General features: G+C 42.8%; 1 protein-coding gene across 11 annotated transcripts in view; it reads left to right on the top strand.

The window, feature by feature from the left end:
- The window catches only part of AGBL2 (AGBL carboxypeptidase 2), a 32143-nt gene continuing 7700 nt past the window's right edge, over nt 1-24443 (top strand). For 2 of the 11 annotated variants that reach the window (XM_060400102.1, XM_012096410.5), the window contains exons 1-15: nt 1-38; nt 608-743; nt 1006-1069; nt 2140-2274; nt 5575-5628; nt 6671-6856; nt 8102-8209; nt 12029-12182; nt 14062-14844; nt 16207-16363; nt 18475-18601; nt 19379-19479; nt 20530-20660; nt 22370-22436; nt 23489-23611. In XM_060400102.1, the coding sequence (XP_060256085.1) occupies nt 708-743; nt 1006-1069; nt 2140-2274; nt 5575-5628; nt 6671-6856; nt 8102-8209; nt 12029-12182; nt 14062-14844; nt 16207-16363; nt 18475-18601; nt 19379-19479; nt 20530-20660; nt 22370-22436; nt 23489-23611 (2226 nt within the window). In that variant the 5' untranslated portion in view covers nt 1-38; nt 608-707. Of the gene's footprint in view, nt 476-607; nt 744-1005; nt 1070-2139; nt 2275-5574; nt 5629-6670; nt 6857-8101; nt 8210-12028; nt 12183-14061; nt 14845-16206; nt 16364-18474; nt 18602-19378; nt 19480-20529; nt 20661-22369; nt 22437-23488; nt 24360-24443 lie in introns of all 11 variants that reach the window. The other 9 variants (XM_060400101.1, XM_027979772.3, XM_060400103.1 and 6 more) reach the window with 7 other exon arrangements.

The following is a 24443-nucleotide window of genomic DNA, read 5'->3' as shown; positions in this document are numbered from 1 at the left end:
GTGGCTTGGCGAGAGCTCAGCGAGCGCGACCTCGGCCGGTACGCGGCGGGGCCTATGCCTGCGGGTGGTGACCCCCCCGCCTCACTCACGCTCCTCTGTCACGGCCGGCTCCGCGCCCAACCCCTGCTGCCCCGGACAGTCCGGGGAGCCAAGGCGATAGCACCCTTCCCTCTGGCCTCCCAGGAAATCTCTACACCCCATCCCTCGACTCTCTGGGAAACCGCCCTCCGCCACTTTCCCCTGACCGGGAAACCCAGAACCCCTGAATTCCGTTTTCGGAGCCTCTCAACTTTCTTTTCCCACCCGCCTCGAGACGACTCCGCCGGACTCCCCTCCCCTTTTCTTTCACTGTCCAGCGGCGTCCTGGTGGTGGGCATCCCCCCTCAACCCGGAGAAGAAAGCATGGAGCCGGCAGGGGTCCTGGCGCCTCGGGAGGAGGAGGTCGGAAGACTAGCCGCCCTCCCAGATTCCTCAGGTGCCCACCCGGGCCTCATGGCGGGCCCTGGTTTAGAGGGAGCGGTGCCGCGTGGGAGCTGCGGAGCGGAGGGAGGGGACGGGAGTGAATGTCGGCAGGTGACTTCAGTTGTCCTGCTCTGGTTTATTTTAGCTCCTCCTATGTAATAAACCGCCCTTTTGGAAATTGGGCAGGGGCTGTTGCTGGATGCGGATGTCACTGACTGGTCTTCAGCATAGCATGCAGAAGTAACATGTTCCCAGCATTGGAAACAGAGCTAAAGCAGGAGGTCGGTACCCACCCCTCTCCAGAAACCCAGTACTGTATTCCGGTGGCACCTTTTTCTGGCTAGAGATCTTGATCAGAAAGATAGAATCATTTGCACAAATGTCTTTCACATGGTTTGTTTTTAGAAGTTCTCAGGTATGGCGTCCTCTGCGACCATGCTTGTGTGCCTTTGTTAAAAGTCAGTATTACTCTTTTAACAGGTTGTTGTAGTAATGATTATTATGAAAACGTTTTCCTGATTGAGATGGTCTGTCCTTTCACAGACTCTTCCTGATCCCTATGAAGACTTTATGTACTATCACCTCCAGTACTATGGCTACTATAAAGGTAATATCTCATTCTGACCCAGCATCAGCATCACCTTTCCTGGGTCATTGAAGTTAAGTTGTTGGATCAACTGAGAGAGTTGTGCTTGGATAAACTAATGATGAATTTTTTGAGCAGCATTAATGAGAAGTACTTCCTTTCCTCACTGCTATGCTCTGTCACTTCTGTCCGTTTATACAGAGGTCTGTCTGTCTGTCCTTGAACCAGCACCACCCTTTCTTAATGACATGACATGGCATTAAAATAGTCTTGATATCTGGAAAGAAATATCCTCCCATATTGTCGTGTTCAGAAGTGTCTTGGCTAACCTTACCTTTTTATATAATTTTAGAATTGGCATGTGATGCTTAAAAAAAAAATGGGATTGCATTTAATCTATAGATCATACTTGACAAGAAATGAGAATTTTCCAATACTACATTCTCCAACCTATTAATAGTATTTTCTAATTCTCTAATTTACTTCAGTCCTCCTTAATGTCTTCCAATAAGATTTATAAATTGTTTTCAGGGAACTGCTTATTTATATGCTTGTATAAGTGGTATCTTAAAATTTTGATGTTCTAACTTTGTTCTTGGTATTTAGAAATAAAATTTAAGTTTTCGTATTGATTTTATTTCTATCTTGTTAAACTTTCTTATTAACTGTTTCATTTTGTAAGTGATCACTCACTTGTTGAAAACTGAATTCCCAGTTTGCCAGATTCAGCAGAGCCCTCAGGACAAAGCATCTCTCACTCTGAGTGCTCTACTCCCACTCTTGAGTACTTACCCTGACTTGGTTATATAACTGCTGATTTTTTTTCTGCCAACCCAGCCCTTCCTTTCTACATTACCATATGCCTCTCAAGTCTTCTCAACGTGAAACGGAGAAAATTATGTTTAAATTGTTCACATAAATTGGAACGTGAAAGCTCTTTGGAAAATGGGTTATGTTGGTTGTAAAGGCCTGTGGTGTGGCAGGTGGTGACTGCAAGGCAGTTTGCTAGTTGTAATTGTTTGGGTGTTGACCTCAGTGTTGGATGTGATGAACTAGCCTTCAACATCTTTCACTAAACTGCCTGTTCTCAGCTCAGAGAAGCAGTTTACCAAATTCTGCTACGCACCAGCATGTTTGGAAGAATAATCCTCGATACCTGTTGAGTGGCTCTTTTGGAAAAAGAGAGGATTTGATACCGGACCGCTTGCAAAAGGAGAAGCGTCTATGTGAGTAGTAATCAGTGTCATATGTCCCTAGAACCCTTAGTGCCTTGAGCAACTGCTCCCGGCGTTGAGGAGAACATGGCCTAACGTGGGAGAAGCCTGGGGAACAGCCTTGGACACTGTTTCTGGCATCATTCAGAAATGTTCTGTCTTTAAAAAAAAAAGAAAATTTTTCAATGAAAAATAACAAAACAAAAACATATTCTGTAGATCTGCTTTGGATTGTAGGTTTAAAGTACCATGCGTTCTGCATGGTCTTTCTCCAAATTGTTGGAAAATTTGTTGAAACTCTTTGGTCAAGAGTAACACGTCGATTTTTTTTCATGCAGTTTTGATGGATATATTTGTTAAGGCTCTTTGCGTGGGAGTGGTGGAAACCAATCCAAGCTAACTTAAGCAAAAACCACTTTTTTACAGGGATTCCACAGGTTTTTTCTAGAATCCAAGGGTAGGAAGGCAGTTGAATTTCTGCCTCAATACAAACATCAATTCACGTCCCTTTACTGCACGACCTTCCTCCCATGCCCCCTCCCCTCCCCCAGCTGCCATCATCTCCCTGTTGAAACAGCCTCATTATTGGTTTCTGGTTCCATGATGCCCCCTTCCAATCCGCTTTCCACACAGCAGTGTTTTATTTTATTTTTTTCTTTTTATGTGCAAATCTGATTGTATCCCTTTTCTGGTTAAAAATCTTTTGAATGATACAAGACCCAAAAGCTATAAAATGTAACACTGATAATTTTTACAGCAAAACTTTACGTTTAGAAAAAAGTGCCATTAGTAAAGAAAAATAACAAAAAAATTTTTGTGAGAAATATGTCAAAGGATTAATTTCCTTAACAAAGTAACATACAAATCAATAAGCAAAAGATGACCAAAGAGTAAAATGGACAAAGAGCTTGAGCAAGGAGTTCGTAGAAAAGCAGACACAGTCAATGCAACATGCAATGTGGGCTCCCCTGGTGGCGCAGTGCGGTGCAGGAGACTCAGGAGATGCGGGTTCGATCCCTGGATCAGATCTCCTAGAGGAGGAAGTGGCAGCCCACTGCAGTATTCTTGCCTGGGAAATCCCGTGGACGCAGGAGTCTGGTGGGCTACATTCCTGGGGTTGCAGAGTTGGACACGACGAAGCACACAGGCATGTCCAAGGATTAATTTCCTTAACAAAATAACTCTTACGAATCAATACGTAAACGGTGACCGAAAAGAAAAGATGGACAAAGGACATGAGCAAGGAGTTCATAGAAAAGCAAACACAGTCAGGAAGCTTTTTGAAAAGATGCTCAATTTCACCCGTAACTCAAGATACAAATCAGTATGTCAAAGTACCATTTTGTAAATTATGAGACGTGGGCAGAAATATTTTTATGATTATACCTAGTAGAGGTCGGGAGATGGTAGAACACCCTCCCACGCTGCTGTTAGGAGTGTGAGTAGAAAGACTTAAAATTGTTTATTTATTATTATTAATGTTTTGACTGTGCTGGATCTTCGCTGCTGCGCGGGCTTTGCTCGAGTTGCGGCAAGCGGGGGCTTCTCGTTGTGGGGGTTTCTCTTGTTTCGGAGCGTGGGCTCTAGGGCGCGAGGGCTTACGTTGCTGTGGCTCTCGGGCTCTAGAGCCCTGGCTCAATAGTTGTGGCGCACAGGCGTGCTCGTTCTGCAGCGTGTGGGATCTTCCCAGATCAGGGACGGAAGCCGAGTCTCCTGCCTCGCCAGGCAGACCCTTTGCGGCTGAGCCACCAGAGGAGCCCTAGACGGACTATTTTAGGATGGCAGTTTGGCAACAGGAGGGAAAGGTGACGGTACTTAACCTTCGATGTAGCAGCTCCATTTTCATGTTCAAATATGTGTCTTACATTTTTGCTCATCCTCGAGCTCAGAAGGCTCTTCCATTCTGTGTCCCGGAGCTCCTGGCAGGGAGTGGAAAGGCCAAGGTTGAGCAAAGAAGACTGTCAGGGTGGGGTGGCGCAGGAGCCAGCCGACCCCCCACCTTCAGTCCCCTCCTGTCCCAGTTTCTGATGGTTGAAATAACATTAAGTTGCCTGTCTTCATATAGTAAAAAACCCATAAAATGCGAAGTCAGCTACAGAAGTAACACAACAATGCAAACCAATTTTAGTTGGACTATAGTTGGTAACCTGACACCTTCCCACCCCCCAACACCCCCCCCTCCCATTTTGGTCATTGGAGTGAAGAAGATATTTTTCTTTATCTTTGTAGCAAAGCATTTATTGTGTTGTTTTTTAAACCAGAAAAGTACAAAGGAAGTAAAAAAGGAATTAGTTACAATTACTTGTTTCAAAAAGGGAAAAAGAAGGGAAGAAAGGAAAGAGAAAGAAAGGACGGGGGAAGAGAGAAAGAAAGAAAATATACATATAAGGTTAGAAAATTCAAATGGTAGAAAAAACACAAAAGGAAATTAAGAGCTCTCCCAGCCCCACCCTTCATATAGCCACTACTGTAATCATTTTTTTCAGGAAAAAAATTATACCCTCAAGTATCTGTATATTTTTTCTTTCTGATTGCTCATCGAGGATCCTGTACACAATCCTCTTTACATTGGCTTTTTTTGTTTAATAATAGACGCTTTCCCTATGAGCACAAAAAATATCTACCTCATTCTTTTTAAGAGCACCTGTGGGCTGCCGTCTATGGGGTCGCACAGAGTCAGACACGACTGAAGCAACTTAGCAGCAGCAGCAACCTATTAATTAATACCCATTAATGAGTCTTCCATCTCGTTAATATGTCATGGTTATTTTAACTTCCCTTTTGATGGCTGCTTTGGTTGGTTGTACATTTTCACAATTTGAGCATCACTGCAGGGAGCATCTCTACACGTGTGCGCTGATGAGCCTTTGTAAGAAGATCTATATGATAATTCCTAGCAGTGGGGCTGCTGAATCAAGGGTTGGTATGCTCTGAGTCTTGCCGGACACTGCCAAATTTGCTTTCCAGAAAGATTCCGCAGATTTGCCTTTTTGTCCTCAGGTTCTGAGGGTAGTTGCTTACTTACACCCTCATCAGGCTGAGTGTAAACAGGTCAGTGTTTTTCCTCTCTGTTAGCTAAAAAACTGATATCTTCATGTCGTTTTGATTTACATTTCTTTGAGTGAGATTGAGTAGCTTTACCATCTTTTCAAATGTTTGTTGCCTCCCCCTACTGCCCCCATTAAACAGTGGGGGAAATGTTCAGACATAGAAATTCAGGGACCCAAAGGTGGGGGGATGGAAAGGGATAGGGGGAAAAGGACAGAGGAAAGAAAGATCCACAGGACAAACCAGGCCTCTTCCTCTTTCTAGGGCCTAGCTGTCTACCTTCCACTGGGTGCAGACAGACCGGAGCTCTGAGCAGAGGTATTGTGTCCTTCCAGGCCAGAAAATGCAAACTCCTTTGTGGGAATGTGTCTGCTCCCTGCTCCCCACCAGCGCTGGGAGGTGCCACCCTTGAGCATTTCCTTCCTCCTGCCCTTTCTCTTCATTCTTCCTCCCATTTCTTTCCCCTGCCCTTTCTCCTTGAAACCTTTCTTTTCCTCCCTTTTTCCTCTTATTTCCTAAGAGCTCTTCTCTTTCTTCTACCCATTCTCACTTCTCTGCCTCTACTCTCTCCATCCTGTCTGTCTTGTAAGTCTCTCTCTGTCCTTTGAATGGTTATAGCAAAAACTTGAACTTTAATTTGTAGATTGTTACATTGTAGTTAATAAAGTTTTATGTCCCTTTTTTCTAAAATGCTGGTGGTCTAATTGAAAGTTGTGTGGGTTTTTTTTTGGTTTTTTTTTTGCCTCTCTCTAGACAAAAATAATATACATTAAGTAACTTTTATTTCTAACCCACTATTGAAATGTCTTCAACCCATTAACTTTGATTTAAAAAACAAAACAGTTTCTTCTGACTTACTCTAAAGCTGTACATGTAAGTACTTTATAGATTAGAGCAGAAGTTTAGCTTAAGTGTTAGAAGCTGTTGGTCGCTCAGTTGTGCCTGACTCTTTGTGACCCCGTGGACTGCAGCCCACCAGGCTCCTCTGTCCATGCGATTTTCCAGGCAAGGGTACTGGAGTGGGTTGCCATTTCCTCCTCCAGGAGATCTTCCCAACCCAGGGATCAAACCTGGGTCTCCTGCAATGCAAACAGATTCTTTACCGACTGAGCTACAAGGGAATTTTAGCTTAACGTTTTATAATGTCGATGTTGTCAGCCTGGACTAAATCTCTCTGAAGGAGAAAGATGTCATAGGATTACATATCTGTGATAATATTTTATTTTATTTTTTTTAATTTTTATTTTTATGTGATAATATTTTAATACAGTGCTTAAAATTCCTTAATTGTTACAGTTGAGCAGTGAAGTTCCTTAAAAGGAAAAGGAAACTGCTCACTCCTTACCTTTCCCTTTGGCAGATTCTCTTATGCTGAGTTCGCCGTTTGTTAAGAGCAGACAGCTTCTTTATGATGACACTGGCGAAGTAAACCCGCGTCTCAGAGAACCCCGAGACCTCTTTGCTTTTTTCTCTGACAGCACCCTGCTACAGGCTCCAAGGTGGCCAATAGAATGTGAGGTCATCAAGGAGTGCATTCATCATATTGGTAATGTGACTTACGTGTCATGGCCTTGCTGTTCTGATAGTCTGTACGATAGCTTCAGGTTCTATGCATACTAAAGTCCAAGGCAGGACGGATTCACTATCTGTTAGCTCACTTGAGAATGTTTAAGCTCTGGGGAACTGACACACACTCCCCAAAGTCAAAATTTACACTAATGTTTAAAATTATTCATAGGTATTTTACTCTTTTTGATGCAGTTGTAAATGAGAATGTTGTCTTAATTTTTCTTTCATTATTCGTTTATAGAAATGCAACAGAATTTTGTGTATTGATTTTGTATTTTGCAAAATACAAAATTTGTCATTAGTTCTAAGAACTTTTCTGAATTTGTTACTAGTTCTAACAGTTTTCTGATGGAGTGTTTAGGGTTTTCTATATATAATATGTGTCAGTGGTAGTTTTACTTCTTTCTTTGCAATCTAAAGAGCTTTTATTTCTTTTTCTGGCCTGATTGCTCTGGCTAGGAGTTCCAGTACTATGTTGAATAAAGTGGTCAGAGTAGGCATACTTGTTGTGCTCTTGATCTTAAAGGGAAAGCTTTCAGCCTTTTTGTCATAAAGGATGTTGGATTTTGTTCAGATGCTTTTTCTTCATGTGTTGAAATAGTCATATGATTTTTATCCTTCGTTTTGTTACTGTCATGTATCACATTGGCTGAGTTGTGAATGTTGAACCATCCTTGCAACCCTGGAATAAATCCCACTTGATCATGGTGTGTAATTCTTTTAGGTATTGTTGAATTTAAGTTGAGTTTTCTTACGCCCTTGGCTTTCATCAGTGGCTCCTGTACTTAAAATGGTAGGAAGTCAGCCAAGTCCCATATGAGAAATCTTTCAGAACTGAGTGTTAATGAAAAAACCGTGTTTCCTCTGAAGAAACTGGTATACTTGCTCCTTTATAGCAATAAGAAAAATGTAGCTGGTCGTAGTGTCCTGACTTGGAAGCTCGGTGACACATTTTGTGGTGTTGTTGCACCAACTTTCTGGCTTATTTTTAAGTCTTAGGCTTCTGTTGTGTATGCTTTTTGTTAAAAATTTCTCTATAGTCTTTATAGAAAGAAGCAAGATATAATTAATTTACAAACACACTGGAAACTTAGGATTGGAATTTGATTTGATTCAACCACACTAGCCATTTGAATAACCATCATTATTATTTTATATCAGTCCTAATAAAGTACCTTTTATATTATTTCTTATTTTGTACTTTTTCAATGTCTTCTTTCAGAGTGGGTTCCACCTCAACCAGAATATTTCTATCAACCCACAGGAAATGAAAAGATACCAGAAATTGTAGGAGAAGAAAAAGGCACAATTGTCTATCAGTTAGATTCAGGTATTGTTATCACACCAAACAGTGAGTAATTGATCATGAACAAATTACAATAAACATATTTTTAATTATAAAAATTATTTTTAAAAATCCATAGTTTAGTGGTAAACTGAGTGATAGCCCTGAAATTCATAACTGATCAGTTTTAAAGATTTAATCCCTTTTAAAAAATGATAGTACCTTTTCTTAATAGTTCTGAGTCCCTTTCATATCTTCTTCCTCCTTGTTCTTCCTGAAAGCCAGACGTTGGCTCTTTGGGAGTTGCTCGTCTTTTCTCCGCCTGCTTTGCTGCAGTGAGTGCTTTGTAGTATGTGTGTATGCCTGGCATTTATGCTGTAGTTGCCTGCATTAATTTGCAGCCATCCTGTTGGTATAATTCATGTCTTTTATAAAAATGTGCTGGACAGTGTACCCAAGAACAAAATACATATTCTTTTCAAGGGTACATGGTAAATTCCTCAGGATATACCATGTATAAGGTTATAAAGCAAGTCTTAATATGTTGAAAAGGATTGAAGTCATACAAAATATATTCTCTGACCACAGCAAAATTAAATTAGAAATCAATAGCAAAATGAAATCTGGGAAATATACAAATATTCACAAATTGAGTAGCACATTTCTCTTAAGTAACCCACAGGCTAAAGAAAACATAAGCGTTCAAAAATCTTTTGAACTGATTGAAAATAAAACCACATATCAGAATTTATGAGATGTAGCTAAAGCACTGCAAGGTCACTTTATGACTTTAAATGCCTGTATTTAAAAGGAAGAAAGATTTCAAATCAATTACCTAAACCTCCACCATAATAAATCAGAAAAATAAGAGCAAACTACGTCCAAAGTGAGCAAAGGGACTTCCCTGGTGATCCGGTGGTTAAGAGTCTGCCTACCAATGCAGGGGACATGGGTTTAACGGTCCAGGAAGATCCCACATGCCACAGGATAACTAAGCCTGTGAGCCGCGACTGCTGAGCCTGTGGTCTCGAGCCCAGGCACCGCAATGAGAGCAACCCCTGCAGTGAGAAGCACGCACCGCAGTGAAGAGCAGCCCCTGGTGACCGCAACTGGAGAAGGCCTGTGTGTAGCAACAAAGGTCCAGCACAGCCAGAAGTAAACGAATAATTTTTTTAAGTGGGCAAAAGGAAGGAAATAAAAGAAAAATTGAATTCAGTGAAATGGGAAAGTGATATAGGAAACCAAGCCAAGGGCTGGTTCTTTGGAAACATCAACAAAACTGACAAAACGTTAGCCAAACCAACCAAAGAAACAGGAGAGGAGAGAACACAAATGATCAAAATTAGGAGTGAAAGGGGACACAGCCATCAACTCTACAGAAATCAAAACAATTAAAAGGTAATGCTATTACCAGGAAAAGTTGCTGGAAAAAACACATACTATCAAAACTGACTCAGGAAGAAATAAAAAGTCTGAATAGATTATAACAAAGAAATTGAATTAGTAATTGACAATCTTCCTGGGAAGAAATTCCTGGTGCAGATGGCTTAACAGGATTTATTTGGATTGTACCGAACATCTAAAGATGAAATAGCCCTAATTCTTCAAAAACTTTGAAACCAGAAGAAGAGGAAACACTTCCTACCTCTTCTTTTGAAGCCAGTATTCAAAGCCAGACAAAGGCATCACAAGAAAACTATAGATTAGTATTCCTCATGAATATAAATGCAAAAATCCTCAACCAAATACCAGCAAACCAAATTCAGCAGCATATTGAAAGGATTGTACACTGTCACCAGGGGAGACTTGTTACAGGAAGCCAAGGGTGGTTCAGCATAAGGAAGCTGCTGTGACAAGCACATTAATAGAACAAAAAGGAAAAAAAACTACACAGTCATCTCAGTCAGTGCAGCAAAAACATCTGATAAAATCCAGCCTTTCATGATAGCATTCTGAAAACTGGAACCCGAGAAGTTCCTCTGTTCGATATCCTTTATTGATATCGGATATTTGTTGATAAAAGGATGCTTATGGAAAGGAAGAATCAACTTCAAACGCACTGAAACAGCCATAACAACAGCAGAGACAGTAACAAGGGCTGCGGAGGATGTGAAGCAGACGGTGACAGCAGCCCTGAAGGCAGAAGGGAGAGGTCCTGCTAAAAAGCTGTGAATCAATAGATAGAGATGGCCAGAGAAGTCAGTTCTGTTAGAGGAGGAATATGTACCAAGTGTAATTGGTAGAAATGGAATGTATGTTAATAAAATCATGAGGGGGAAGGTTAAGAAACAGCAAGAGATGGGAAAGAGGAAGCTGCAGGGAGTTTACATTCCTACCACGAGAAAAACAAAAGGAGCGGATTTTAGCAGAGAGGGTCCATCTGAGATGTGGTTATACCCACTCTACTCCCAGTTGCCTTGGTTTTGGACTCTCATCTCACTGTTTCGGCAAAACTTGCTGTATTCAGTGAGGTAGAAAAGATGAAGCAACTACCTAGCTCCACCTTACGGAATGTCTGAGGAGGAGTTTGGAAGACTTTAAAAGCTAAGATCAGGGGGCTTCCCAGGCAGTCCAGGATTGAGACTTTCCTTTCAACGTAGGGTATGCAGTTTCAATCTATGGCTGGGGAGCTAAGCTCTTATGTGCTTCATAGCCAAAACAGAAAACAGAAAAAAATATTGTAACAAATTCAATAAGGACTTTAAAAATGGTCCACATAAAAAAAATTTTTTTAATAAAATCTGAGATTGTAAGTCAGTTGACTTGAGGGGATGTATCGCTCCTAGGACCTCAAGAAATTCTTGGTATCATAAGCCTGTTTTACCTGTCGGTGACCTTATGGTCATTTTCAGTAAACCAGATGACCATGAATCCCCACTGCCTCATCGGTTCTATCCAGACATATTTCTACAGAGGGAGAAACCCTGGGGCTGAGAGCTCGTTTTCCTGATACGACAGCTTTTGTGAATTGTCCTCTTAATACACATTTGTGGCAGCTGTCTTGATCTTGCCTTTGGATTCATCAAGTGGAGTTAAGCCCACCCTCCTGGAGGAATGAAGAAAACGAAAACTGAGAATCTGGGAGTTTGTTAAGTTAGGAGTCCTAGAGCAACCACATGCTATAAGAATGCTGTGGGTTAAATAAGAAAGAAGTTTGGTTTCTGAGATATGTTACTGTGGGCTATGAATTGGATCATTTTTAACGTTACCTAAGAGACTCGAGAAAATGTTGAAGGTTCCTGGTCTGTACATTGATTATGGTTCCTTGAAAAGACTGAACAACATGGGATTCCAGCTCTTAAATGCATTATACCTACTCTTGCTGCTTTCTCTGCTTTTACTTCCTCCCATTTCACACTCACTTTCTCCTTTGCTTTCATTTATCCAAATTACTTACTCTCTAAGTCTCCACAGTGACAAGGTTGCATATAGAAGCAAAAGTCATAATGTGAATCTGTCTACTAATGAAGTACCTACTTACAAAGGCAGGCCCTGTACATGTTTCTATTTGTTTAATGCATGTATCTATCCTGCCCCGTGGTCAGGATCTTTGTTGATGTCAGCCATTTGTTGATTGGTAGATATTGCTAACATCTGACAACATAATGCAAGTATAGTAAAAAATAATTGCAAAGTGAAATTATCCATATAAGTGATGTAAGATTATATGAAGTCAGTGAATGTTAAATAATTACTTGCTTCACTTGCCAAGCCATTGACTACTGAGAATATAGAAATTTCTTATTTAAATACCCCTTGTTGTTAAACTAGAATAGTGCTGAACACAGAGGGGCTTAATAAACATATACTAGATAAATGGATTCTGAGTGGAACTTGGACTAAATATATCTATCTCATCCACAGTGCCCACTGAAGTTTGCTATTTTACCAGTTCCAGAGTGGGAGGCAAACGGGGAATTATCAAGGAACTTTCTGTCTCCTTACAAGGACCAGAAGATAACACTCTGCTGTTTGAATCAAGGTTTGAGAGTGGGAACCTGCAGAAAGCTGTCAGAGTGTGAGTAACAGAGAGGAATTTCCCAAAGGGATGATGACTGAAATGACTGAGAAGTGTCTTCAGGAATCATGTTAAGGAGTCAGGAGTGTTTTTGTAAAAGAGAAAAGTGATGAGAGATGATTGTGAGGACAATGAAGAAGAATGAAATAATTGTGACTCATATTTTCCTCCAGGGGAAAAAAAAATTATCCAAACTGTTTTTTCTGCTTCTAAAAGAAATTAGTGCACATTTGAAATTTGCTTTATGGACCTGAAATACACTGTTAGATATTTCTCCAGCAAACATGCCCTTTCTCAAGATCGACAGAATTGCAGTTCAGGGTCTGCAGACACAGGGAGCCTCGGAAGTCCTGTAATGCAAGGGAGGGAGAACACTTTAACTGAGAGGGGAGGAAGATGGGAGGCTTTAGTAAACAAAAGGTTCCAAGCTTTTCATTGGCGGCATCCTTACCAGGAAGGAAAGAGTTCTTCCTGTTGGGCTCCACTATCGTTGCAGGGCTTGAGAGCTCCCCCTTCTGGTCTCCCAATTCTATTTAATTAGGGTTCCTGTTCATTAACTTTTACAATCTTAATAAAAAATGTTGTTGTTTAGTTGCTAGCCCGCCAGGCTCCTCTGTCGATGGGATTCTCCAGTCAAGGAGACTGAAGTGGGTTGCCATTTCCTTCTTCAGGGATCTTCCCAACCCAGGGATCAAACCCACATCTCTCATGTTACTGCTGAACCACCAAGGAAGCTCCTTAATACCCAACATAAAAAGTTGAAGTCCTATAATCATACCTCCCAGATGCAGCAACTGTTTATGTGTATTAATTTTTGTGTATATGCATTAACTTTTTTCTCTCTGGATAGAGGTAATATATACAGATTGCATGTTTTTAAAAAATAGTACACATACTGGGTTTTTTTTTTTAGTACATACTGTTTTGCATGTTGCTTTTTTCCACTTAATAAATTTTAGATGTTTTCTTATGGCCGTACCACAGATGCATCTCCTTATTTTTAATAGCTCATGTTGTCCTATCATATGGATACTCTATATCTTTTTCACCTTTTTCCCCAAGTAATGGGAAATGCAGATGTTTACAATGTTTGGCTTAATGAATGAATACCCTTTAAGCATTCGTATTTTTAAGTATGGTGGTGTTATGAGACAAATCCTAGACAGAAAATTGTCGGGTCAGGGTTTGATCACTTCAGTAATGCTGGTTTTTGTCCAGTTGTCCTCCCGACATGACTTCAGTCCCCATCAGCCGTGTGTGAGAGTGCCTGTTTCCCAGCTCTGGAATGCCGGTGAGATGGAGGCGGAAGGGACATCCTGGTTAGTCCATGCTTCATGAGTTATGCTTGTGGATGAGCATCTTTCCATGATTTCTGGCATTTGTATTCTGTCTTCTGCAAGTTCAACAAGGTGAATGCTTTCCAGAAATGTCCCCTCATCTTCAAATAAGTGAGGATCAGATGTAAAGATAGCGCAGAGGGCTTACAGCTCTCTTCTACAGAGATGATATCCAGAATGTGGCTCACATCCAGCACTGGCTCTGGACTATTTAGTGTATTTCAGAGAGAGGTGCTGAAGTGGTTAGAAACTGCTGTTGGATACTCTTGAAAGATACCAAGGAGCTCACGGCGCTCCCCACCATGCTGCGCGGCAGTGTCAGTTTTGAGGTTCTTCCTGTCCCACTCTGAATAAGTTTTCTTTCCCCAAGTTCCTGCTGGCCTGATACATGGATTGGAAAACTAGGGAAAATAGAAAGTAAATGTTTGATATAGTAGGCTTTTCTGTTGTAGTAAGATCTGTTTCTAGCAGGAGAAAACAGTGTTTCTTTTTTGAGGGGCGAGTGGAGTTACAGAGATATCCTTCTGTGTTCTCTGTTACAGAAACACCTTTGAGTATGAACTCACCTTGCGAACTGACCTCTACACAAATAAGCACACTCAGTGGTTTTATTTTCGAGTTCAGAACACCAGAAAAGATGTCACCTATCGCTTCACCATCGTCAACTTGCTAAAACCTAAGAGCCTCTATACTGTAGGGATGAAGCCGCTCATGTACTCCCAGCTGGATGCCAGCACACACAGCATTGGCTGGAGGAGAGAAGGAAATGAAATCAAGTACTACAGGAACAACACGAATGACGGACAGCAGCCCTTTCACTGTCTCACATGGACCGTTCAGTTTCCATACGACCGGGACACTTGCTTCTTTGCACACTTCTACCCATACACGTACACTGACTTGCAACGCTTCCTCCTGTCGGTGGCAAACAGCCCCGTCAAATCTCAGTTCTGCAAACTCCAGACTTTATGTAGGAGCCTAGCAGGAAACACCGTCTACCTGCTCACCATCACCAACCCAGCCCGGACCCCTCAAGAGGCAGCTGTGAAGAAAGCTGTGGTCTTGACTGCCCGCGTGCACCCCGGAGAAAGTAATGGCTCCTGGATTATGAAAGGCTTTTTGGACTTCATCCTAAGCAACTCCCCAGATGCTCAGCTCCTCAGAGATATCTTTATCTTCAAAGTGGTCCCCATGTTAAATCCAGACGGAGTGATCGTGGGGAATTATCGTTGTTCGCTGGCTGGAAGGGACTTGAACCGGCATTATAAGACCATTCTGAAGGAGTCTTTCCCCTGCATTTGGCACACCAGGAATATGATCAAGAGGTGAGGCTTCTGTCCGTTGGTCTTAACACTATCAGCTCAGTCTGATGTGTGAGCTCTTTCCCAATGGCATAGGCGTCAGGAACGGTTTTGGGGACAGTCTAATGTTCTCTTTGCAGCCATGTGGGTTTGTTAGTTTTCACAATTTTAAATCATGTCTTATCTCTGGATTGAAACTAAATATGCAGTATTTCACTAGAGGTGTTTTACTTATAAGTGAAATGATTGAATGTGAAAAGTCGAAAGTCAGGGAGTTCATAGGTCTTCGTGATAAGACTTGTGTAATAATAATAATACTACCTAACTATTCTTCAGTTCTTGTGGACAACAGGCAGTATTCTCCGTGCTTCCCACATGCCCCATTGAGTCTCACATTCGCCCTGTGAGGTGGGCACAGTCGATGTCCCCATTTTATATAGGATGGGGAAATTAAGGCCCAGAGAAGTTAAGAGACTTGCCCAAGGTCGTATAGCTAGTTCTCTGGTTGTAGAGCCTGAATTCCTTGTTATCCTCTTATAAGGAAAGAATAATAAATCAGTTTGCCTTTTCTAAGCCAGTGTAAAAGCAGTTGAAGACTAGTGACATCACGGCACCCACCTTAAAGGAGCCTCCATTTCACTGGACCCGAAATTGCCGCACGTGAATGTGTGGACTCGCGCACCTTCTCACCATATCTGTGTGAATGGCTGAGAGCAGCTTTGGGCGGATAGGCAGAATGGCTCCGAGTGTATACTGGAGTTGGGCAGGCCTGGGTCTGAGACCTGGTTTTACTACTGACTGCTTCTGTGACCACAGAAGCCTCAGTTTTCTCATCTGTAGAGTGGGGATAATAATACCTGCCTTGGGTGGTTACTGTGAGGCTTAAATGAGTTAATCCATGTTATCTCCTTAGCACGGTCCCCTGCATGTTGTAAAGGTGTGGCATTGTTACCATCATCACAGAGAAGGTGACTGTGTTTGGAAGATTGAATAGGTGTCCTGGTCATCCAGAGACAAGAGCTGAGTCTTAGAGGAACTAAGCCTGGAATGTCAGAAACCAAGGCTGTCTTTGGTTCTTTCCCCTCTCTGCCTGTCTGCCTCTTTCCACAGGTCTGCAGCAGGGTGGGCTTTCTTTCAGTGGATTTTCTCCTCTCCTTCCACAAGGCCTACCCGTCTCTGCTTTCCGTGGCTGGCAGGGCAAAGAGTGCTGGAGACACGTTTCCATCAGGGATGAGGTTGGGGGTCCTTTGAAGATCATTAGGGGCTGAAATTTTCTTAGGAGGGAAAGTATCAACAGACATGCTTAAGGAAGAGACTCCAAGGGATCCTTGACTATTCTCATGCCTTTGTATACCCACTGAGTCCTATGTTTGCACCCCCCCATAGACTTCTTGAAGAAAGGGAGGTTCTCTTGTATTGTGATTTCCACGGCCACAGCCGGAAGAATAACATCTTCGTGTATGGTTGCAATAACACCAATCGCCAGTTCTGGCTTCATGAGCGAGTCTTTCCTTTAATGTTAAGCAAAAACGCACCAGACAAGGTAAGCACGAGCGGTAATTCCTGTCCACTAAGGGAGAAGGATGACTCACCCATTCCTGTATGCCGTGTCTGATTTGCCACTTTGTCGCTCTTCATTATCTTGGGTAAATCCCAGAAAGCTGGACTTCAAGCCTTAAGAAAAATGTGGCTTTGAGAATAACACTGTGTTCATCGACCAATGAAAAGATAATAGAACTGTAGTATATCCACACAATGGAATGTTATTTGGCAGTAAAAAGAACTGAGCCACCATACACTGGGACTCAGATGAACCTTGAACACATTATGCTAAGTGAAAGAAGCCAGACACTAAAGCCCACATGTTATAGGATTCTGTCCTAGGAAACATTCAGAAAAGGCAAATCTGTAGAGATAGAAGGTGGCTGAGTGATTGCCGAGGGTGGCAGGGGGCGTGACAGCTAATGATGCGTCCTGGGTTTCTTTTTGGGGTAATGAAAATATTCTAAACTTAGGTTGTGGTAATGGTTACACAACTCTGTGAATATATTTAAGCCACTGAATCGTGTACTTCAAATGTGTGAATTGTACGGTATGCGAATAATATCTCCATAAAGATGATTTTTTTTTTGTAATTGCTGTTGGCTGCTTTGCCCTGGGTGTAAGTTCAAACTCTTAGTAGGTAGAATTCTCTACCGTCTTCCATCCTGTGGCTGGCATTGGAAGAAGGGATTGAAAGACAAAATGCTTATGTTATATGAGCCTCTACAGAAACATTTATGTAATACAAGATCACAAATAACTGTAAGACAGTAGAGAACTCATAAAAACAACTTAAGAGTCTTTAGTGGTCAGTTGAATGATAGCTCTGTGAGTTGTATCTGCACTGATTTAAAAGTTGGTTTTCAGCATCATAAGTAGAGTCAAGTGCAACTGGCATTGGAAAGAAGTTGTTAGATTGGGTTTAGAAACGTATTTAAATGATAGTGCAGATTTTTCTCACATAAAGATATAAGACAGGGACTTCCCTGGCGGTCCTGTGGTTGAACTTCCACTGCAGGGGGCGAGGGTTTGATCCCTGATCAAGGAACTAGGATCCTGCATGCTTCCTGGTGCAGCCAAAATAAATAGAATAGGAATAAAAATAGCCCTTTAAAAACCATTAGTCCTGAAAAAAATTAAACAAAAGTATAGGACAAAGGAATCCCCTGGGGGTCCAGTGGTTAGGACTTGGCTCTTTCACTGCTATAACCTGGGTTCAATCCCTGGTCAGGGAACTAAGATCCCACAAGCTGTGCAGTGTGGCTGGAAAAAATATAAGTAGGACAAATATTTTATATCTGTGTTATTTGTTAAAAAAGGAAAAGGAAGCTTTTCTTCCTTCTGCTCTGATTCCCTCCCTGCCTGCGTTCTTTCTTTTCTTTTTTTAATTTTCTATTTTTTCCGGGACTCTCTTTCTTTCTTCAGATGAAATCGCATCCAGAACCCAGTATCTAAAACTTGAACAAACTCCCTGGCCAACCCAATATATGTTTACAAATTCCAAATGAGGAAAGAGTTGGGGATGATCATGAAATACGATGGAGGCTATTGAACTCCAAGCCAGGACCACATTAGTGTTAGGAGGTGGGAGAGTCTGGGCAGAGGTCATAGGGGTGAGGGATACACAAATCATAGATAGAGGATAAGGGTTCTAGATCCAAGGGTTCAAGGTGGGGAGGGGTAGAAAATAAATCTCAGGCTGGCTGGTACCTTGAATACTAAAGTAAGCCAGCATTCCCAAACAGTTGTTGAAGGAACCCTAGTCCTCCAGAATGTCCCTGGGAAGGTGGGAAAGGAAAGGAAGAGTTCACAGGCAATGAAAATCAGAATCTACTCTCTCCCCTAGTGAGAGTCACAGTCCGCAGTAACACATTAAGTGAGAGGTCCTGCAGAGAAGGCCTGTTTAATTGGGTTAAACCTTCATCTCCCCGACCAACAAGACTGCAGAACTCATTTTTTCCTTTGTAATATCTATGACACCCCCTTGGTATTTTATGGAGCGTATGTTAGAAACTAACAGATACTTCCTTTTTTTTTAAACCATATTAGTGAATTTTAGACATCTTACATTTACCAGTTTATGATTAACAGAAGGTTTGGGTTTCTCTTCAGTTCTCTTTTCACAGTTGTAACTTTAAAGTCCAAAAATGCAAAGAAGGAACAGGACGCGTGGTGATGTGGCGGATGGGGATCCTCAACAGCTATACCATGGAGTCTACGTTTGGCGGATCCACCCTGGGTAAGCTGTCTTTCATACATCACGGGCCATTATGGCAAGAGGAAGCCAAGCCAAGCACTGGCAAGGTGAAGGCCCTTTGAATGTTGGGGAGATAGTTGACCTAGAAGATTTCCTTGTCTGTGCTTTAATGCTAAATTTGAGAACCCAAAATATGAGTGTGAAATATCATACTGATGGGGCAGTGCAGCACAGTGGTTGCTCAGGGCCTGGAGATACAGCAGGTCTGAGTTTGGGTTTCCTTTGCGTGCACGCTCAGTCACTCAAGTCGTGCCTGACTCTTTGCGATGGCATAGTCTGTAGCCCGCCAGGCTCCTTTGTCCATGGGATTCTCCAGACAAGAATACTAGAGTGGGTTGCCATTTCCTCCTCCAGGGGATCTTCCTGACATAGGGATCAAGGCCACGTCTCCTGCGGCTCTGCATTGGCAGGCAGGTTCTTTACCACTGAGCCACATGGGAAGCCCTTTGAATTTCCTTTAACTAGCAATAATATTAGTACTTGAATTACAGGTACTGCCTGATGAGATAGTGTGCATAAAGCATTTGGCCTAGTGTTTATCACAAAGTAAAACCTCAGTAATTCAGGCATCATGATTGTAAACTTGATCACTGTCAAAGATTCTCCTGAAATGGACTAAGAGAGAGACCCTGTCCAGAGGCATAATATTCTGGAATCAGAGGTGGTGTTTTTAATGAGATATTATTCATAAATTAGATTTGCATTTGCTCAGGAAGACTTAGTAAGAAGTCCTATGGATTTTTTTTTTTTGGTCCCCAGGCAAGAAAAGAGACACTCATTTTACCACTGAGGATCTGAAGTCCCTGGGTTATCACGTCTGTGACACCCTTCTCGATTTCTGTGATCCTGACCGAACCAAGGTAAAAATGGGCTTTCAAGACAGGTGGTGATGTCACTGGGATCACTGTCACACGGGTCCAAAGTCAGCCCAGTGGGGTGACAGGTGATCTTTATTTTCCTCCTCATATTTTTCTGAAGTTTTTATAATCAAAGACAGTAAGGAAACCTGAGTCTGCACGCTCCCGGCCGACGGTAAGCCCTCGTGCTTCCCCGGGAGTGGGGGCCGCGGCACCCCACCCCTGCAGCCGCCTCTCCCTCGCTCCTGGGCCTCCCTGTGGCAGCTCCAGTGCTCGCTCCCCTCCCTCCTGTCTCAGAAAACCAAGCATCCTTTCTCTTCTCCAGAACTCTTTCTGCCCTCGGTGCGCTTGCCAGCCGCCCCCGCCTCCGGGGTCTCCCTGAGGTCTTGCCTTATTAATCACCTCTTCTCTTTTCTGGGTCTGTTTTTGTTTTTCCTTTCTTCTTCCTCAACTGCAAATGTTCTCAAGCTGCCCCCATCCTAAATCACAAACGGAGGCTTCCTTTGGCCTTGTTTTTCTGGGAGCTTATTTCTAGTTCCCTTTATTGTTCACCTTCTTAAAAGGGAGCCTGGACTCATGGTCCCTAACTCATCTCTCATGCCCCCTCTGAAATGTCCACCCTGGGAACACGTGACATGCACCACTCTGGATGCAACTGTACCATAAAAAACATACTTAAAGGAGAATTTTACCTCAGCACAGGGCCCCTTAAATCAGATTTGCCAGAGGCCAAAATCTGAACCACCCCATTCTAACTTTTCCTTCTTTGCTACTCAAAAATATGAAGCAAATCTGACCTTTGCATTGTTCAAGAAGTTTATTAACTATAACCAAGGGAATGGCTAAAGCAGTATTATTGACATTCTTCCCTAAAAGCACTTTTGCCTGTTCCCACAGCTCATGTAACTTATTGTTAACATGCCTTTAGTAGCAGAGGTTACAGTTTACTCATCCTTATGTTCCCAGCAATAAACAAAGTGCCTTTCAGCATATTTAACATATGAATAAATAAATGAATAATCAAGAATAGCTTTTTTGTTTTCAATTCCGTAGTTCATGCAGTGTCTGGCAGAGCTTAAAGAGCTCTTACAACAGGAAATCCATAAGAAATTCAAGGAACTTGGACAAGATATGGATTTAGAAAGAAGCTGGAGTGACATCTCTTTGTCTGACGTTGAATCCAGGTAACAAACTTCATTTCAAAGTAAAACCGGAGAGGTTCTGTTTTTTTTAATTATCATCTTGCTTGCTTTGTTGTGTTGGTTTTGAACCTCGGATGTTAAGTATTGACTAAAATCATGGCACACTTGGACACACGTTGTTCTTTCAACAACTAGATATTAAGTACCTGGTCCTTGTTAGCCCCTCCTCTTGGCTCTGGAAAGGGTTAGGGAGCCCTGATTTGTGATCCTAAAGTAGTTCTGCTGACTCAGCCTCCGAAAAGTCTCTCTAGGAACCTTAACAACCAGACCATCAGGCCAGGGAGGGCCTTGCACTACTCATCATGTCACCTCTTCCACGCTCCCAGAAGCCTCTGCCGAACTCACAAGGACCACTGCACCAAGGCCTCTTCACTTGCAGTCTCAAAAACAAAACGCCTCCTGCATATCAACTCCTGCACATCGGGCCCAGTGGGGACTGACTCAAAAGCATCCTGACTGCATCCCGACAGGCTCAGCAGGGATACCCTGATGGACTTAGTGAAGAGTTATTGAATCCAGTCTGTCAGCCTCAGCACCAGCCTCCATGGGGCTCTGTCCATTCACGGCACCACACAGAACCGCAGGCTGCGTGTGTGCGGGCCCAGTGTGAGCTGTGTCTCAGTGTGCACATGCGTGGTTTTAGACATCTTCTGGGGCGTACCACATCTCACGCTTTTATTCCCTTTGTTAACGCTTTGTGTTATCTCCAAAAGGGACTTCAGAGGCTATTATCAGGCAGCCTCAAAGGCTGCTGCTCAGACTGGAAAAGCCTTGTGAGAACAGGGAGCTGGGAATTATGAGAGAAGCGAGAGCTCCCTTCCCGCTGCTTTGCTGCCGGGCTCCTCACTGTGCGCTGATGGGAGGGAGGGGAGCACGAACAGGATGAAAGGGCCGAGCAAAAGAGCGGCTGGAGATGCTGTCCTCTCCCAGGAGATCTGCGTTTTGTGCCTAAGACGTTTTTCATATACGGAGGACGTGTCACAGGCACAGCTTTCAGTTCTCGCCAACCACACCCCAGGAAAGGGGAAAGTGGAACGCGGACCAGAAACTGAGGACATGAGGAAGGGAGAGAGGATGCGTTATCTGAGTCCTCATTCATCCCAGCCTGTGAAGAAAGGGGGAGGCGACAGTTTGCGGGGGGCTTCAGATCAGCCTAGACGTTCATCCAGAGCTTTCCAAGGGGGATCTGGGGTGTTAAAAGTAATGCTCCTAATCTGTGACCTACAGATCTTTTGTTATTAAATGTATCTATTTGTATTTTCAACGTATTCTTAAAAAGTAACTAATCACATCCTTGCTCTGAGCTGGTACTGACTAGACAGGCATTGCACACTGGAAAAAGCCCCTGCTTTCAGACAAACCACAGACCCCTGCTGTTCTCTTGGGCTGCTCCTTAAGAATCCCACAGCCTCTCAAAATCACTGCCAAGGGCAGCTTTGTCCATCTGGCCAGTATTTATTTTGCCACACGGGTCATCTCTTGTTTTCTGTTCCTGGTGCACTGCCTGGCATGCTGGAGGTGTTCTCAATGAATGAATGGATGTGCTTGTCTTGATTTCTTAGTAATTGAAATACACATTGCGGGCAAATAGCAGACCAGGTGTCCTAACCCCATGCCGCTATTCTGGTCAGTGTTATACATCCTGGAAATTAATGACAGGTCTTTCCCTTTTCCTTTCCTTGTGGAAACAGCACCAGCGGTTCTGACAGCTCCCTCTCAGATGGCCTCCCTGTTCACCTACTGAACATAGCAGATGAGGTGAGATTATAGAGACTCTGACACCCAGGAAGTAGCAGCCTAAAAAAAAGCCTGACACTACTGAATAGTTTGGAGGAATTTTCAACTGTCCTAAGATCCGCAGAAAATATAGTAATAGCATCCTAACTGATTACCCAGCCCTGGAGTCCTTCTTTTTGTCCTTTGCAACTTTCTTCTTTAAAACCTAGAGAGGAAAAATGTGAGGACTCCACATAGATTCCAAAATTAACAAAAAGTGAGGGGGAAATGTTTAACTTAAAGTGAAAACCATGTTAAGAGGTTGGAGGTTGTTAAAAACGACCCACACATTTTTAAAAATATTGGAAAGTGTTTTTGTTGACATGGTCTCAGGTAGTTTTCCATATTTCTGTATTATTAAGTGATATTTTTGCCCTGTCTATTCACAGACAGACTTTTTTTTTTACATAGATATTATAAGAGCTTTGGAGACAGCAAAATATTTGTTGTGGTTCACTAAGCACTTGAATTCCTAGTTACATTAAGAAATATCTTCATTCTTGGGTGAGTTTAAGTCTATGTCAGATGAGCCAGCCATATCAGACTAGACCCTACAATTTCTTCAGCTAGATTTAACAGCAGCATCAGAATAAGCTTCACCACACCGTGGGTAACTGGAAAATTAGTACCAAGCTTCATTTGCTTAATTATTAAAGCTACCTTGTGATCACAAACAAACTGTATCAGTTGATCACACAGCTAGTAATCAGTATCATCTGTACTTGCCAATATTTCCTTAAGTAATGTGCTTTCACATTTCATATCACAGATATTTGGTTATTGGTATAGGTGCCTCTTTGGTAGTATATCTATAATAGGGGGATTTAGGCGTGTTAAGTGGGGAGGGATCCCTAGTAATGAGGTAACTGAACTGTTTTTTGGTTCTCCAAACCAACAAGAACTCAACACACTGTGAGGGCCCGCATCCTGGGTTAGCAATGGTGTTTTGAGCATTGTGTGAAAAGAGTGCTCCCTATGGGTGGGTGTCTCTCTGGAACCCTCAGTGGCTAATTTCTCTGTGCTTTCTGAAATAGTTGCATCAGAAGAAGACAATGTCTAAGAAGAAAAAAAAGCCACTTAAGTCGAGAAAACAGCGAAATAAACAGTATCACAGAAATACTTTGATGCTGGAGTCAAAGTTGACTGAAGATGCCCCAGTAAGAAGGCCCACATCTACTGTCTGGTTAGAGTGTTCCACGCTGGGTGCAAGACAGAGTCGAGGTTTACTCTCAACCAGAAAGGGGATGGGAAATGGGACAGGGGGGCGTTTTCTATGTGGATTTCAGAGCTCTTACCCGGGTCCTCAAAAGCAAAAGCTTTTGAACTGTGGTGTTGGAGAAGACTCTTGAGAGTCTCTTGGACTGCAAGGAGATCCAACCAGTCCATCCTAACGGAGATCAGTCCTGAAAATTCATTGGAAGGACTGACGCGAAGCTAAAACCCCAATATTTTGGCCACCTGATGCAAAGAACCGACTCATTGGAAAAGACCCTGATGCTGGGAAAGATTGAAGGCAGGAGAAGGGGATGACGGAGGATGAGATGGTTGGATGGCATCACCGACTCAATGGACATGAGTTTGAGTAAACTCTGAGAGTTGGTGATGGACAGGGAGGCCTGGCGTGCTGCAGTCCATGGGGTCTCAAAGAGTCGGACACAACTGACCTGGGTCCTCTGGACATCCCTGAGCATATTTCAGCTTGGCCCTTCCACTAGACTCTAGCACAGCAAGTCCAGGAGTCCACCAAGTCTGGATTTCCAGAGGAAGGAGGTAGTGACGGAAAAGTGGTGCCAAGAGCCAGTCCAGCGTGGTGGGTGGTGAGAGCTCAGCCTGGTGCAGGCCAAGGCCACTTGGGCACCTCCTTCCTCACGGCCACACCCACGCCACACCCCCTGCTCTCTAAAGGTGAAGATGCCTTCAGAGGCGGGATATTTGCTCTTGGGTGAATCGGGTCTGTTGTGAGTAGATTAATTATAACAGAGCAACTGA

Source organism: Ovis aries, chromosome 15 (genome assembly GCF_016772045.2).
Source record: "Ovis aries strain OAR_USU_Benz2616 breed Rambouillet chromosome 15, ARS-UI_Ramb_v3.0, whole genome shotgun sequence".
NCBI classification, from domain to species: domain Eukaryota; kingdom Metazoa; phylum Chordata; class Mammalia; order Artiodactyla; family Bovidae; genus Ovis; species Ovis aries.
Note: the sequence above shows the minus strand (reverse complement) of the source record. Positions and strands in the feature narration are given on the sequence as shown.